The sequence below is a fragment of the Prionailurus viverrinus genome, chromosome A3, assembly GCF_022837055.1.
Source record: "Prionailurus viverrinus isolate Anna chromosome A3, UM_Priviv_1.0, whole genome shotgun sequence".
Classification (NCBI taxonomy): Eukaryota; Metazoa; Chordata; class Mammalia; order Carnivora; family Felidae; genus Prionailurus; species Prionailurus viverrinus.
In genome coordinates, this window is record NC_062563.1 from 980,553 (window position 1) to 994,345 (window position 13,793).

Here is a 13,793-nt window from a genome sequence, read left to right on the forward strand (position 1 = left end):
ATGCAGGTGCGTCACGCTGACGGGAGAACGACCCGTTAGTACTAGGCCGTGACAAGGAGACGCAAACGACGCTGCAGGCCAGGCCGCGGGCGCAGGACGCGCTGGCAGGGACGGGGCGCCGGTGGCCCAGCCCAGCGGGAACTCCCTCCTCGCCTCAGATGGCCGGGGCGGCTTCCGAACGTGGAAACAAACCCGGGACAGCGCCACGTGCTGCTCGTCTGTGAGCCCCGGAAAGGGCAGGCCCCGGGGAGCCCACCCCCCCGCCACACGCCCCCACACCTGGCTGGGGGCCAGCCCGGCTCAGACAGGAACGTGCTGGCGTCCCTCCCCCGCTTTCACGTCCCTGCTGCTCAGCCGTCCGGGCCATCCCGGGGTGCTGCCCTCAGCCCAAGCGCAGACAGGAGGCCTGGGCGTCGGGGACGAGGCCAGAGGCCCCGGGGTGTGCGTGGCCGCGCACGGAGGCCTGGAGAGGTGACACAGGAGAGAGGGACAGGCGGTGACCAAGGGCCAGGAGGGCGAGGTGGGCGGTCAGCAGCGCCAGCCCCGGTGTCCCTTCTGGATTTCTACACGGAGGACCCAGAGCAGGGTCCTCAGAAGCCCCGACCAGAAGAGGCCTGGGCTGAGGCGCTGGAGAGAGAGCACACGTTCCGCGTCATGACGCTGCACGGGCCGCGGTGCGGCCACTCGGGAGGGTTTATTAGCGAGGGCGTTACGGGAACGATGGCGCAGCCTGCCTCCCGCGGGGGCGGGACCCCGCCCTCCTCGTCGCCAGGCCACCACAGGAGGGCCAGTGCCCACGTGAGCGGGCGCCCCGCCCGCAGGCTCCCGCCCGAGGTGCTGCCTTCGCGCCACAGCTGGTTTCTTGGGTCAGACGGGAGGAGACGTGGGGACCAAGTGCAGACGCGGTGGCCGTCCCAGCTGCTGGGGGCCGGTGCGCGGCGGGGCCTACCAGTCCTGGTTGTCCCAGCCCTCGTCCACCAGAGCCGCCGGCGGCACCGCCTTCTTGGGGGCCTTGGCTCTGCCCTCCCCGCCGCCCCCCCAGGCCTCCCCGAGGTCGCTGTTGTCGCTGTTCCTGTTGTTGGACGCGGAGCCCGAGCCCCACACGTCCCAGCTGTCCGAGCTCCGCTTCTCGGCCGAGGCGTCCGCGCACGTCCAGCTGTCGCTGCTTGGGGACCTTTGGCCCCTGGCGGGGTCGGCGCTCCCGAAGGTCTCCCAGAAGCTCTGGTCGACGGTGTTCTGGGGGTTGTCCCCACCGCCGCTCTGGTAGCTCTGGCCCTCCGGGGGTCTTGGGGGTTGGGGGGAGAGAGGGAGACTGAGGACCAGCCAGAGCCACCTGGCCCTCCCTCGGCGTGCTCCCCAGGGTCCTCCCCGAGATGGGGCTCAGGGCCCGGAGCCGACGTCCACACCAGAGCTCAGGGCGGCTCTGCCTTGGAGCTGAGGGCACAGAACCCTCTGGAAGGACTTGGGCGGGCCCCCTGCAGCCAGAGCCCAGCTCCGCCAGGCCTACCCCACAAGAAGCACGTCCCGGTGACTGAGGGAACAAGGCCTCTCGTGCCCCCAACGGGCCCCCTGACCCCAAGTGCTCAGGCCCCACATGGTCCAGAGGGTGCCCCCAATGGGCCCCCTGGCGCAGTCACGCTACCCAAACCTCGGGACAGAACGTCAGGAAGACACACGGTGTGAGTTCTCCCTGCCCAGCCGGCCCCAAGCAGACAGTAAGCGAGGGGACAGCGTCCACCCACCGGACCCGAGACCGCACGCGAGGGCTCAGCGTCCGTCTCCAGACTGAACCCCTGAGCCCATCCCTCAGGGGCCCGGGTACAGCCACACTGAGCGCGGGGGCCAGAGCAAGAGGTCGGGCTGCCAGCCGGCTCTGGGGACCGCCGCAACCCCTGCACCCCTGGGGCTGACGTGCCCCCAGAGACCTTGCGGGGAGAAACCCAGGGAAAGGGGGCCCCTGCCTTCAGGACAGAGGGACGGGGGCAGCAGCATACCTGTCCGAGGGGTCCTCCGCTCTCCCAGAGAAAAAGGTGGTGACGTCCCGCCAGCCCCTACTGCCGGCCCCCTGGACCTAGGAGGGACAGAGGAGGCAGCTGAGCAGGGTCCTCATGCACAGCACACACGGCCTTTCACTCAAAGCCCCCGAGAGGCTCAGAAACGCAAGCAGCGTGGCAGGGGCTTAGGGCCCCGCTGTCCCACACTCCCCCCCCCCCCCCCCCCGCCGCCGCCGGGGCGGCCGGTGGCCAGGGACGCCCACGGGCACAGAGAGGCCCAGGGCTCAGCAGCTCCAGGAGACGCCGAGCAGGCGAAGGCCCCTGCACGCCCTCGCGGAGCGTCAAGGTCGGCACTCACCAAGGAAAGGGCAGCGGCACCAAAACAAGGGCAGAAGAAAAAGAAGCGACAGGTTAGCGGACAGGTTAGCGGACGGACGGAAGCCGCGTCAAGCTGTCTCCACATTCCTGTGGCGCCGGCACCGCAGGGCCTCTCTGACCCTCCTCCTGCGCCAGCGGGCGCTCAGCCCCTTCCTGCGCTCGGCTCCGGGCGCCCCGGAATGTGGAGACTGGCTTCCAGCGGCGCCCGGGGGGCCCGCCCTACCTTGGACGCCAACTGAGAGACCCCACTGGACACATCCTCAAAAATCTTTCCCTCCTTCACCTGCGCGGGTTAAAACAGCACCTTTAGCGGAGCGGCGGAAGCCACACGGTCGCCCGTTTCTGACAAAGGACCGACGCAAACTGAAGAGCCCTGTGGCAGCAGCCGCGTGGGACCCTATCTCCCCCCTAGGCTGCCCCCTCCCCAGACGTGAAGGCGCCGGGGCCACCGACTCCAGCCCAGGCTGGTTTAATGCGGCGTCCTCCCTGGCAGAGGACTGCGTCACCGACAACCTCCTGAGGACAGACCGACAATGCCCGAGGTCCCCAGCCCGCGAGAGCTTCCCGCGCTCGGTCAGCTGGGTCCCCACAGGAGAGAGGGACTCCCCCCCGCCCCCGCCGAGCAGGAGCTGATGGACAGAGCCCCCTACACCAGCTGCTCCCCTGGACGAGGGCCCACCGGGGGCCAAGGGCCACGTTACCTTCTCCTGGGCGGGTTTGAGGACGTTCTCGTTCAGACTGTGGCCCAGCTCCGAAGCCTGTGCAAACAGGGACAAGTCAGGGGAGCTCCCCAGGCAGGGCGTCCCCCAGGGCCTGGGTTGGCATGGTGGCCACGACAGAGGGAAGGCGGGAGACGGTGAGCGGCCCGGCAGCACACAGATGCCTCCCGCGCTCCTGGCGCTGCGCTAGGAGCGGCCCCCGGGCACGCTGGCTGTGGGGCGGCCACAGACCACCGTCCCAGGCCTCCTCGCTCCAGACAGAGAGGCTCAGAGAGGCAGCAAGGAGTTGGGAGCCCGCCCCAGCCGGTGGCCACCTCCAAGTGTTCCCAGCAGAGCCCCCGCGATCCCGGCCCACGGAGACCACCGCCATGCGGGCTACAGGTCCCACGCTACCCCCTCGACGGGAACGCAGGCAGGCGCACCCACGGTCCCCAGAGCAAAGGAGACGGAGCCGGAGGACGAGCCAAGGCAGGTGATTGGTGGTGGGGGGTGTGGGGGGACGACGGGGCAGCCAAGAGCACGTCAAGCAGCAGCAGCAGCCTCGGCGGACCGGGTAGCCACGTGGGCGCCCAACGCTTGCCACCGGGATTCGCTCCTTCCAGTGCTTTGGCTCGAGGTGATCAAGCCGGGAAATGAAAATCCTGCCAAGCAGCTCCTGGTGCCCCGGCAAAAGCAACGTCCCCGGTTCCCGACTCCAGAGAACCACGAGCGGGCCAGACGGGCCCAGCGGGCTGGCGAGGAGCGCCGAGGGTACGCACACGTAAGGGAGGACACACGACAGGCCACGGTCCAGAACAGCTCAGGGCAAAGCAAGTGACGAGCACAGAGACGGGGATAGGCATGCACGAGAACAGGCTCGGGCCTTACCGGCTCTGGCTGCTGCTTGGAGCCCCAAAACTTTACCGAGACAGCAAGGGAGCGGGTTGGGGGGCAGAGGGGGGGGGGGATAAAAGAGAGAGAGAGAGAGAGAGAGAGAGAGAGAGAGAGAGAGAGAGAGAGACAGCGCGGGCGCTAGGAGCATCTGACATAGACCAGGAAACACATCCAAACATGTTAATAGCCTCACGTTCTCATGGCATCACCCCTGCAGGTGTCCCCAAAAGGGGCTTTGAGTACACACTTCTTGCCATCAGACCTCACTGCTTTCCACTCCCAACGTGCAACTCCCGGGACCGCAAGAGCGAGCGAGCGAGCCAGGAGCCCGGGAGGGGGGCCGGGTGAGAAATCACCCTCGGGCAGGCTCTGCTGCAGAAGCAACCATCCTCCCGCCTGGGACCGCCTCCAGGGCTGCTGCCTCCTGCACAGTCCTGACTCCCAACAGCAGACACAGGCGGCCCAGCTCCAGTACCCCCTGGGGACTGCTGGGGCTACCAAGATTTGAAGGAAAAGGCCAAGGCCCAAGGCCCCCAACCACCGCCCACAAAGAGAACGCACTCACCGGGGAAGGATGAGTGCTATTTCCATAGAACCCAGACCCACCATCCCAAGGAAGGGCTGGGCTCAGCCTGCGTGCGGCTGCCTACCCCCCTCCCCACAACGCATAGCCTCAGCAGCACCCAGCTTCCCTCCGCCAACCGCACAGGGGCCCTCCAGCTGTGCAGGGCCCGGGCTGCGATGGAGGGGTGATTTTAGCCCTGCAGGCCCCAGGCAGATGCGGCCTCTTACCCATCTGCACACGGACGTGGGAGCCTGGGCCAAGTGCGGGAGCACAGGCCTGTCCACACCTGAGCCACAGACACGTCCCCTCCCCCAAGCACACGGCCCAAGGAGGGCACACCAGGCAGAGTCCAAACACCAACAGGACATCAGACCAGGAATTTTAACAGCACAGAACACAGAAGCTTCCTTTGTTACCTTCTGACTTGCTTGAGATCCGAATTTCGTTGCCTGAAAAGAAAATCGACGTGGCTTTCGGATCTCCTGTCCCAACGCCGGGCCCCAGGCTGCACCTCCGCAGGGCTGAGACAAAGCTCTGGCCTAAGTCTGTCTGCTGACAGCCACCCACCCCACAGTAGCTCCTGGAGCACGAGGCCACCAGCTCCCTGTCGGAGGAAGGCCATCGGGAGGGACACCCACACGGCACACGAGCCTGGGGCAGCAGGCCCACCAGGAGGCGGTGGCCACCCCAGCCCTGTCACCTAGGGGCTTTCCCACGGCCCAGACCATACCACCTACTCGGCACCCAGGGCAGTCACACAGCTCGCCCTAGCACGGCACCCCCGCCACTAAGGAAGACTCCAGCTGAAAGACACCTGCACCCCTGTGCTGCACCTTCCAAGGCCAAGGCCACAGAGACAACCAGCAGAGGCTGAAGCACCGGGGCCACAGGGCCTGGGCCCCTCAACGCTGAGCTCCTCCCAGGCTGGGCAGGGCAGGATGCTGGGCACAGTGGCCCACGGGGCCCACTGAGAAGTGTCCACAGCGACTTCACTCCAGTCCAGAGCCTGCCCAGGGCTCTCCCTTCTTGGGGTTACCTTCCTCAGCACGGCCACACTGGCCGGGCAACCCGCTGGACCCCACCCACAGCCTCCTCTCCAGGCTGACATCCCCAGACAGGTTTCTGGCCTGTTCTTTTCCAAGCACAGGCCCACTCTCCCCTTGTCCTGACAAGATCCCTAACCCCGTCGCTATGGCAAGGGTGAGAGAAAGGTCGGCTTGCACAAACGCTGCTCTGTGCCCAGCAGCAGAACCTCGAAGGCCGGCAGGACCACTCAGCCTACAGGGGTCACGACATGCCCCACCACAAGATGGCACGCATCTCTTAGGGCCGCTGGCCCTCTGCAAACAGTGCCGCCCTGACACGGAGGTGGGTGGCCGCTACAGAGCAGAGAACGATGTGGCCCTGAGGTCTGCCGTGGCCTCAGAGGCTCCGGGCCAATGGCGCACAGCCTGGGCCTGGGAATGCTCTCCAACCGTCGGTTGGAGCCCCTTCAAGACCCTTCCGCACCCCCAGACCCCAGAGCAGCCCAGCCCGCCTGGGTCCTACGGGCGGAGCACTGGGGCGGGCTACTCACACCCTCCTTGGCAGCCGAGGCAAACTTGCTCGCTCCGGTGGTGAAACTGCTCCAGCCCTGAAAAGAGAGGCCGCGGTGAGGCTGCGGGGGTGCCTCCCAGGCAGGCTCCATCTGCCACGCCGCCCACCTCTCAGCGGAGGGGCTGCCCGCGTCCGCACCCAGCTCCGCAGGAAGGCCGCCCCCACGGGGCCCTGTCCACAGCTGCAGCCCAGCCTCCCACGAAGAACGGGTTCCCGCCGCAGGCATGCCTGGACACCACGCACCCGACCGGTGGCCACGGCAGCCGGGACAGCGCCCGCGACTCTGCGGCGCTCCCCCAGCCCTGACCGTCCGGACCTCACGTCGAGCACGTGGCCATGCTTTCGTCTGCTCTCCGCCGCCCACCTCTCCTCAAGGGGCAGGGGCCTGGCACCCAGTCTGTAGAGACGCCTGTTCTCTTTGCCCGAGTTCGAGGCTTCCCCCCGAGCCTCCAAATCCAATCGAGACCGTTTAAAAACATAAATGGCTCACTTAAACCTCAGCTTCCCAACAGAGCCTCCTCCCCCCAAACAATGAGACGACTGCGTTCAGCTTCTTGTGTGAGATCTAAAACGCGGCAGGAGGGGACATGGAAACACGCACGTGCCCCGTATGGGCGGGGGTCTGTTTTCTCGCAGAGAAACTCTCAGGCAGCAGGCTGTCGGCTGGAGGCGTGCCTTTCCGCCCTGGAGCAGTGACCTCGGCTGCCCAGCGCCCCAGCAGGCCTTCCCCAGGCCGCCAAGGGCAGCGGGCACCCTTCCGAGGGTGCTAGAGCCCACACGGCTCAGCTGCCCGCTGTGCCCGGAGCTCTGCCAGGACAGAGGGGGACCGGGCAGGTGCCACACAGAAAGTCGTGCCCTGAAGAACCCCTCCCCTGTTCACTGGAAACAAGGATCTCGTAGTCACAGTGAAGAAAGCTCTCTGCGCGTGGGGACCTGAATGCACCAGGCGAATGGACCTGGCTGTAAAGAAAACAGGCCTCCTGCAGAGGGCGGTCCCCGGGGCAAGACGCGGTCCTCACCGAGCACAGGGACGACACGGCACTGCTGAGGAAGTCGTCTTCTCTCCTGGGGGGGGGCACTGTGTTCCCAAACCCGACGTAGCGGTTCTCCTGGGCCCTGACAGGGAGACACAGGCGCAGCCCCACTGCTCCCGACGGCCTCGGGACAAGAGGCCCCCAGACCCCAGACGGAGGTGGGGGACCCCCCCCCCCAGAGTACGTGTATCCACAGCGGTTGGGGGGGGGAGGCATGGGGTAGACTACCCCCTGCTCACTGAAAAAGACCCTCCTGCTGCATTCAGTCGGGGCCCCCGGCCGGACCCACAGCCCGCAGGCGGTTACGGCAAAAAGTGTTGAAGTTATTTGACAGCTCCGGCGACAAAAACTCGTTTACGCGTCAGGTTGCGTTCTTTTTTCCTTCTAAACGTTGGGCTTTCTCTCCACTCAAAACTGCGCTTCAAACCTGGGCTGGCCCAGGGACAGCAGTTCAGGACCCGCAACTGCACGCAGACCCTGCACACAGCAATGGGCCCCAGCCCACGGCTGGGGGACAGTCCCGCCCGGAGGGACCCCACCCAGAGCCATCCAGCCACCAAACTCCTTGCTGCCCGCGGCCTCACCCCTGGTAGGAGCCGAGATCGCCATTCAGCCAGTCTTCAAACGCCTTGTCTGAGGAGCCGGTGGAGCTCTGTGGGTGGCCAGAGGCCCTGAAACGGGAGAGTCAAAGTTCAATGCGGCCGAGGGAGGTCGGGCAGGTGCCTGAGGGAACCAGGTGGGTCTCTGGGAGGTGCTATCTCTCCACCAGGTCACACTGGGCTCCTCCAAGAATGGAGCACCTGAGGCCCGCTGGCCTCCAGCTCTGTCCCAAAGGCAGCTCAGGCTCAGTGGCCAGACACACTGTAGCCCCAGCTGGGTCTGCAAAGGGACCCCGAGAGCAGCTCCATCCTGCCCGTGCCGGCAGGGAAGCAGCCCAGAGGCTGGTGAGACTGAGGCTGAAGCAAGCACCCCAGCAGTGGCGGGGGGGGGGGGGGGGTGGCCTGGGCACCCCCGGTGCAAACAGGGAGCCTTCTCTAGACTGGCCACCCCGGAACAACGCCTCGGCCATGCAAGAGGACACGGGATGTGCCGTGGGGACCAGCCTGACCAAAGCATAGCTGCACACGGGGGGGCGGGCCACCCTCCGAGAGGACAAAGGCCGCTTCCCAGAGATGCACACGTGTCACGGGCGTCTGGAAGAGCCTGCACTGAACGGGCCCTTGGGAGGTGGGGAGGTACCAGCTTCTACCTCAGGCACAACCGTACGCTTGCGTTTCTACCGAAAGCCTGTGTTGCTTCAGCAACCTAGAACGTTCTCTTTCCCACTGACTTTTGGGCGTGTCTCACAACATGAGCCGTCACCACAACGGTAAGGGGATCCTGAGCTAAGATCAGGGCCAAGATCGAGGCTGGGCCGAGAACAGCGCGGAGCCAGATAAGAGGAGCAGCTACCGGTGGGCAGTGGTCGCCAGCGCCTTGGGCTGGGGTGGGGTCCAGTTCTGGGCAGGCGAGGACTCCAGAGACCATTCTCTGCCTTCAGCTAGGGCGGCCACCTGCCAAGGGGGCACAGGGATCAGAGAGCCTGCGACTGCCAGGAGGGACCGGCGACATCACCCGCTCCAGCATATCCTGCTCCCAGCCCCTCCCAGGCTCAGCGGCCACGGGCTGGGGCCACCCTGACACACGTCAACAGCAAGACCGACTGGGTCTCACGCCCGCTGCAGCGAACAGCGGTGCCGGTGAGTTCCCAGGCAGCGGCTCCAACCCCGAGTGACATGGTTCCTCCGGCAGGCGTGGCCGTCCTGGGATGGTGTGGCCACCACAGAGAGATGTGGGAACGCGATGCTCCCCCAGAGGGTGTGGGGAAGGCCCGTCCTTACCCCCGCCAACGACACACCACCCGCCCCCGAGTGGAACGAGGTGGCCCGCGTGTCCTGTCCGCAGGCGTATCAGGGTCCACAGAAGAATGCCAACGCCCAGACAACAGCCAGCAGGCAGGCCCCTGGCACGGCTGGTCAGCCTGTCCCCACCTTGTCCCTGAAGAGGGCTGCGGCCTTGCTGTTGTACTTCTCCTGCAGGGACCAGCACGGGTCATAGTCCTCCTGAGACTCCAGGAACTCTCGGAACTTCGCGTTCCCCCCGGCTCTCATCTTCTCGAGCTCCGCGTCCTTCCATTTGTCCATGGTAACAGAGCGCACAAAGCTGAAGCCGGGCACCGATCTAGTTAGCAGCACTGGGTACCCAGGAGCCGCCCCCCACGCCCGCCCCAACCAGGGCATGGACATGACACTTGAGCTCCCCCGAGGCGGAAGCCTGGCCGCGATGCCGAGGGCACACAGAGCCAGCAAGGTGGCAAGTGTTGGTTCATCATCCCACACCCAGCAGTGGGCCCTCGACCGTGGCCGAGGATCCCCGTGGAGCCAGGGGTGCGGGGGGAGCAGGGCACTGACCTGAGGTGCACCCCAAGCCCGCGGTGCTTCCCCGAGCACTCCAGGCAGATCCAGATGCCATAGGTCACGCTCACCCACTGGGGGTTGAATGCTCCACACTCAAAACACACCTGCAGAGAAACCACATGTGACTCACCCAGGCACACAGGGCAGAGCCCAGGGACCCCAAAGGCCCCACAGGTGCCCCCAAGAGGGAGACTTGGGTGAGAGACTGACTCAAGACCAGCAGCCACAGGGCGAGCTTTGAGGCTACAGGTCGCTTCCGAGAGGTTTGCTGAAGCTCAAAGCACCGAAGCAAAGCAGATGCTTACGTTGTTTTCATCCTGGGCTCTGACTTCTTTAAGAACTTTCCTGGTCCGTGGGCTGGCCATGGTGCTGAAAGGAGAGAAAAACTTTAAAAACTTACAAACAGGTTACTTTACGAGAAGACCAATTAGGGCAAAGACACCATAACACACAGCTTCAAAGAAACCCCGCTGAGCTGCCTGGAAGCTCTGGGCAACACCCCTAACCTACTACAGGCAGCGTCGGGGAACCACTCACACAAGGAAACTGTCCCCCACACTCGAAGAGAAACCTACAGCAGTCTGCACGTTCCCAGGCCAAAAGCAATGTGACTATGGAGAACAACGTAATTAGTAGCGTCCGCTTTGCTTAAGCATCACGCACCACCGAGGCTCTGCAATCTATACGACATCCTGTCTTGAGAAAGTCCGTATCGAGGGCTGGTCTTTATAAAATGTACACAGACTGGCCACTAAATCTGACCGCCCGTCCGAAGGCCAACACACCAGACGTGGGCCAATAATCACGGAAGACGGGGAGCCCCAGGTTCTCTGCGCATCACACCTTCCGCTCCCCAGCGGGCAGCGTGGGGCAGAAGTGGGAGCCCTAACTGATGTGCGGAGAGGCTGACCTGTGGGAGGGTCTACAGGTAGGTCCTCTGTAGGGCCATTGTGATGGAGGTGACCGGTGGCATGACCACGGCAGGACAGACCTGCCACCCTGCCTCACGGGGACGCTGTCGGGAACAACAGCCACATAACTCGGGCTGAAGAGCGGAACCAACTCTGTACGGATCTCCTAGCTTTGGCAAAGTTCAAGTTCAACCCCTGGCCCGCTGAATTCATGACCAGGACCACTGACATAATAAGATTCGAGCCAGGAGCCAGCACAGCGCTGGGCATAAAGCAACACCGTGGTTCTGCACACACCACGACCACTTGGCCGTGGGCCCCAGGCCACCTCTCCGCCGCCTGGACAGACTGACGGTGTGGCTGCCGCCTTCTATCGACGTGCAGCCTACACAACCCAGGAGGAGCTTCCCTGCCCTGTATCTCACCTTTAACCTTAGTACACAGAACTAAGTCACAGACGGGAACGCCGACTCTCCACACAACTGACCTTTCTAAATCTGGAAGGCCACAACTTTGATGTTCCCGCTCTGAGGCTCGGTGAAGCAAGCAAGAAATGAACAGTTGTTTCTGGTTGTTGATAATGGACAGAAACAAAACCCAGAGTTCACCCAAGGCTCCTCTGTGCTCTGCGGCTTTCTGTGCCGCGTGTGACAGTCTACCGAAAGCATCAGATCTTGAGGGCAAACACCTGAATCCATAATCTGGGCCAGACTCATTCAAATGGGATACTGCTGTCACACTGAGCACCTAGGCCACAGCACGGCATAGATGGGTAAGGGCACAGACAGGTAAGGAAGGGCACAGACACATAAGCGCACACTCTTGGAGAGACATCCTGCCGGGTCTGAGTCACAAAGCCCTCTCCACACATTCGTCTTGTGGCGGCCACTGGGGAAGCCCATGCAAGCTGGTGTGTGGGGCTGACATGCGTCCCTGCCCGATCAGGTCTCCATACTCAGCCCTGTGCTCTTTCCTGAGGACTGTGGCTTCCCTCAGGGGTTCACATTCTGGTCAAGAGGGCACAGGCAAACAAAAGCCAGAACGGGGCTGAGCTTGCTCTGAATTGGAAACTGTGTAAAATAAAATTGGGCAGAGCAAATGTTTGCAGAACTAGCAGAAAGGTAACATGTGGAAGCTAAAAGACTTGATTTGGATTTAAAAGGAACTCCCCTTGGTGACCCGTTTGGAGGTGAGCATCCTTTAACCCTCTGAGATGCTAACTCTGATGCATGAAAACACCTCGTAACTTTCAAAAACATAAATAAGATTTATCCTGAGAAACAACCCAAAAAATCCTTAATGCTTGAAACCCAGATGGTAAAATGCAGCTTTCTGCAGGTGGACATAACTTCAGGAAACGCTGAACCAAACGAGGACACCTTTTCTTGGTTCATCAGGTAAGCCACTTGCTAACTGCTGAAAGCTGAGTCCTTAAGTTGGGACTTTCTCCATGTCTACCATTAAAAGTAGCTGAGGACGCTGCTCGGTGTCCAAGGCGCTTACACAGGTGACCAGGACAAACAGAAAGCGCCCGAAGCACCCCTGTGGAAGCACAGACGATCTCCGAACCCCGGCCGGTAACGTCAGAGCTAATCACCCCCTGGGCCGTCGTCACCCTGCTGCACAGCGGTAACCAGAGCGTGGCACGAGTGCTAGGCCCGCACTTCACGGGCACGATTACTCCTCAACACTGGCGACGAGGCCGATCACCGGGGCAGACAGGACGCATCCGCTTCACCTCCATCCACGCGAACCGAAAAGGAACGGGTTGCTTCTGCCTCCCCGCGGGGGTCGTCTACGGCCAAGGGGCGGGAGCACAGGTGGCGAAGGGAGACCGGCCGGCCCCCCTCCCCCGACCCTCACCACCCCCTCCCACGCTGGCCGGAACCCGGACTTGCCAGGGTGGAAGACGCCCAGACTCCAGCCCCGGCCCGACTGGACGCTCGTCCCGGCCAGCGCCAGCGCCCGAGAGAGGAAAGGGGCGAGCCGCGCCGGGGCCCGCGGCTGCGGGAGGATTCCGGCCCCCGAGGTGGGGGCGGCGGGCCGGGGGCGCGCGGGAGCGCCCGCCGAGGCGGACCGGGGAGCGGGCGCCGGGGGCCTCGGGTCACGCGCTTACCAGGCGGGGTCCGGGCTCGGTCCTGTGCGCCGGGGTCGGCCGGGGTCCGCCGGGGTCGGCCGGGCTCGGGCGCGCCGCTAGCTGCTGCGGGGACGCTCGCCGGCCGCCCACCCCGCAGCCACCAGCTTCCGACTACGTTGCGCCTCTCAAGGCATCACGGGAAGCCGGGGGGGCGGGCCGGTGGGCCGGACTTCCGCCTCCGCCTGCCGGGCCGGGGCGAGGCCCCGCCCCTGTCGCCATGGGGACGCGGCGCGGCCGGAGTGCGGCCGCTGAGCGTCCCGCGGGGCCCGGCCGCCCGCCCTCCCGCACGGCGGGCACGGAAAACGCGTTCCCGCCTGCTCTCGCCGGGATGATTCCGGGACAGCTTCCTCGTCGGGGGCTGACTGGGAAGACGCGGCAGGGGAGGGGCAGCCGGCGGGCTCCCCGGGGCGGGGCGGGCGGTTGCGGAGTCCGCGCGTGTGCGTGCGGTGGACGGCACGGCGCGCCTCGGGGACGCTGAGCCCCCGGACTCCGCCCTCCGTCGGCGGGGCCCACCCGGAAGCCACGGGGCCCGAGCCATTTGGGGTGGTCCGGCGCGCACGCGGGCGGGAGCGCGCACGGAGCGGTGTGAACGCAGCGCCCCGAATACGTGCCGATGCGCCTGCAGCAAAGAGCACCCTGAAAAGTGTTGATGTCGGGGGAGCGGGAATTGCAAGCGATTTTTTGTTTGGTTTGTACTTGGTGCTTTCTGCGCATACGCTACATCCCTGTAACTTTTGGAATGACCACGTATAAACGTTTTTATTGAGGTATGATGTGCAGTCAGTAACGGGTACCGTTGAACCACTTGACCAGTGCCTACCCCAATGTAACCTCCCCCGCGATCGGCTAAATCAGCTAGGGAACATTCCCATCCAGGCAACCACTGTTTGCGTTTCATCCTCACACCTTCGTTTCACCTGTTCCAGAAATCTGTATAAATACAGACATGCAGTGTGTACTGTTTCAAATGGCTTCTTTCCGTTAACACGATGTTTTCAAAATCCCACGGAGTCGTGCGTATCTGTCTCAGGGGTTTCATAAAAGTGGAATCACGCGGTATGATGTTTTTAGAGCCATCCACGCTGTGGCTGTGTTAGCACTTCGTGCCTTTTCATAACTTAAGAATATTC

The 13,793-nt window shown here is 64.1% G+C and overlaps 1 protein-coding gene across 3 annotated transcripts; it reads right to left on the reverse strand.

Moving 5' to 3' along the window:
* Window positions 1–655: 655 nt before the first annotated feature.
* Window positions 656–12,808, reverse strand: ARFGAP1 (ADP ribosylation factor GTPase activating protein 1). Of its 3 annotated transcripts, XM_047853567.1 has the most exons (14): window positions 12,643–12,807; window positions 12,124–12,321; window positions 9,921–9,984; window positions 9,610–9,719; window positions 9,190–9,361; window positions 8,612–8,712; window positions 7,744–7,830; window positions 7,145–7,241; window positions 6,106–6,162; window positions 4,946–4,978; window positions 3,074–3,130; window positions 2,596–2,655; window positions 1,995–2,071; window positions 656–1,285 (listed from the first exon to the last, which is right to left on the reverse strand). In XM_047853567.1, exons 3-14 carry the CDS (start codon window positions 9,978–9,980, stop codon window positions 946–948), a joined length of 1,251 nt encoding a protein of 416 aa, XP_047709523.1. In that variant the 5' UTR covers window positions 9,981–9,984; window positions 12,124–12,321; window positions 12,643–12,807; the 3' UTR covers window positions 656–945. The 3 variants fall into 3 exon arrangements, with proteins under 3 accessions (XP_047709523.1, XP_047709522.1, XP_047709525.1); XM_047853566.1 differs by lacking the exon at window positions 12,124–12,321; XM_047853569.1 differs by lacking the exons at window positions 2,596–2,655; window positions 12,124–12,321 and having other exon boundaries at window positions 1,995–2,065; window positions 12,643–12,808.
* Between the last annotated feature and the right edge of the window lie 985 nt (window positions 12,809–13,793).

Bases quoted from the DNA above. Each gene is read 5' to 3' on its own strand.
- ARFGAP1 (XM_047853566.1), bottom strand. From the start codon at position 9,980: ATGGCCAGCCCACGGACCAGGAAAGTTCTTAAAGAAGTCAGAGCCCAG. The intron at 3,131-4,945 runs GTAACAAAGGAA...CTGTTTGCACAG, and splicing joins GATCTCAAGCAAGTCAGAAG to GCTTCGGAGCTGGGCCACAG. The intron at 2,072-2,595 runs GTAGGGCGGGCC...TGTCCCTCCTAG, and splicing joins TCTCTCAGTTGGCGTCCAAG to GTCCAGGGGGCCGGCAGTAG.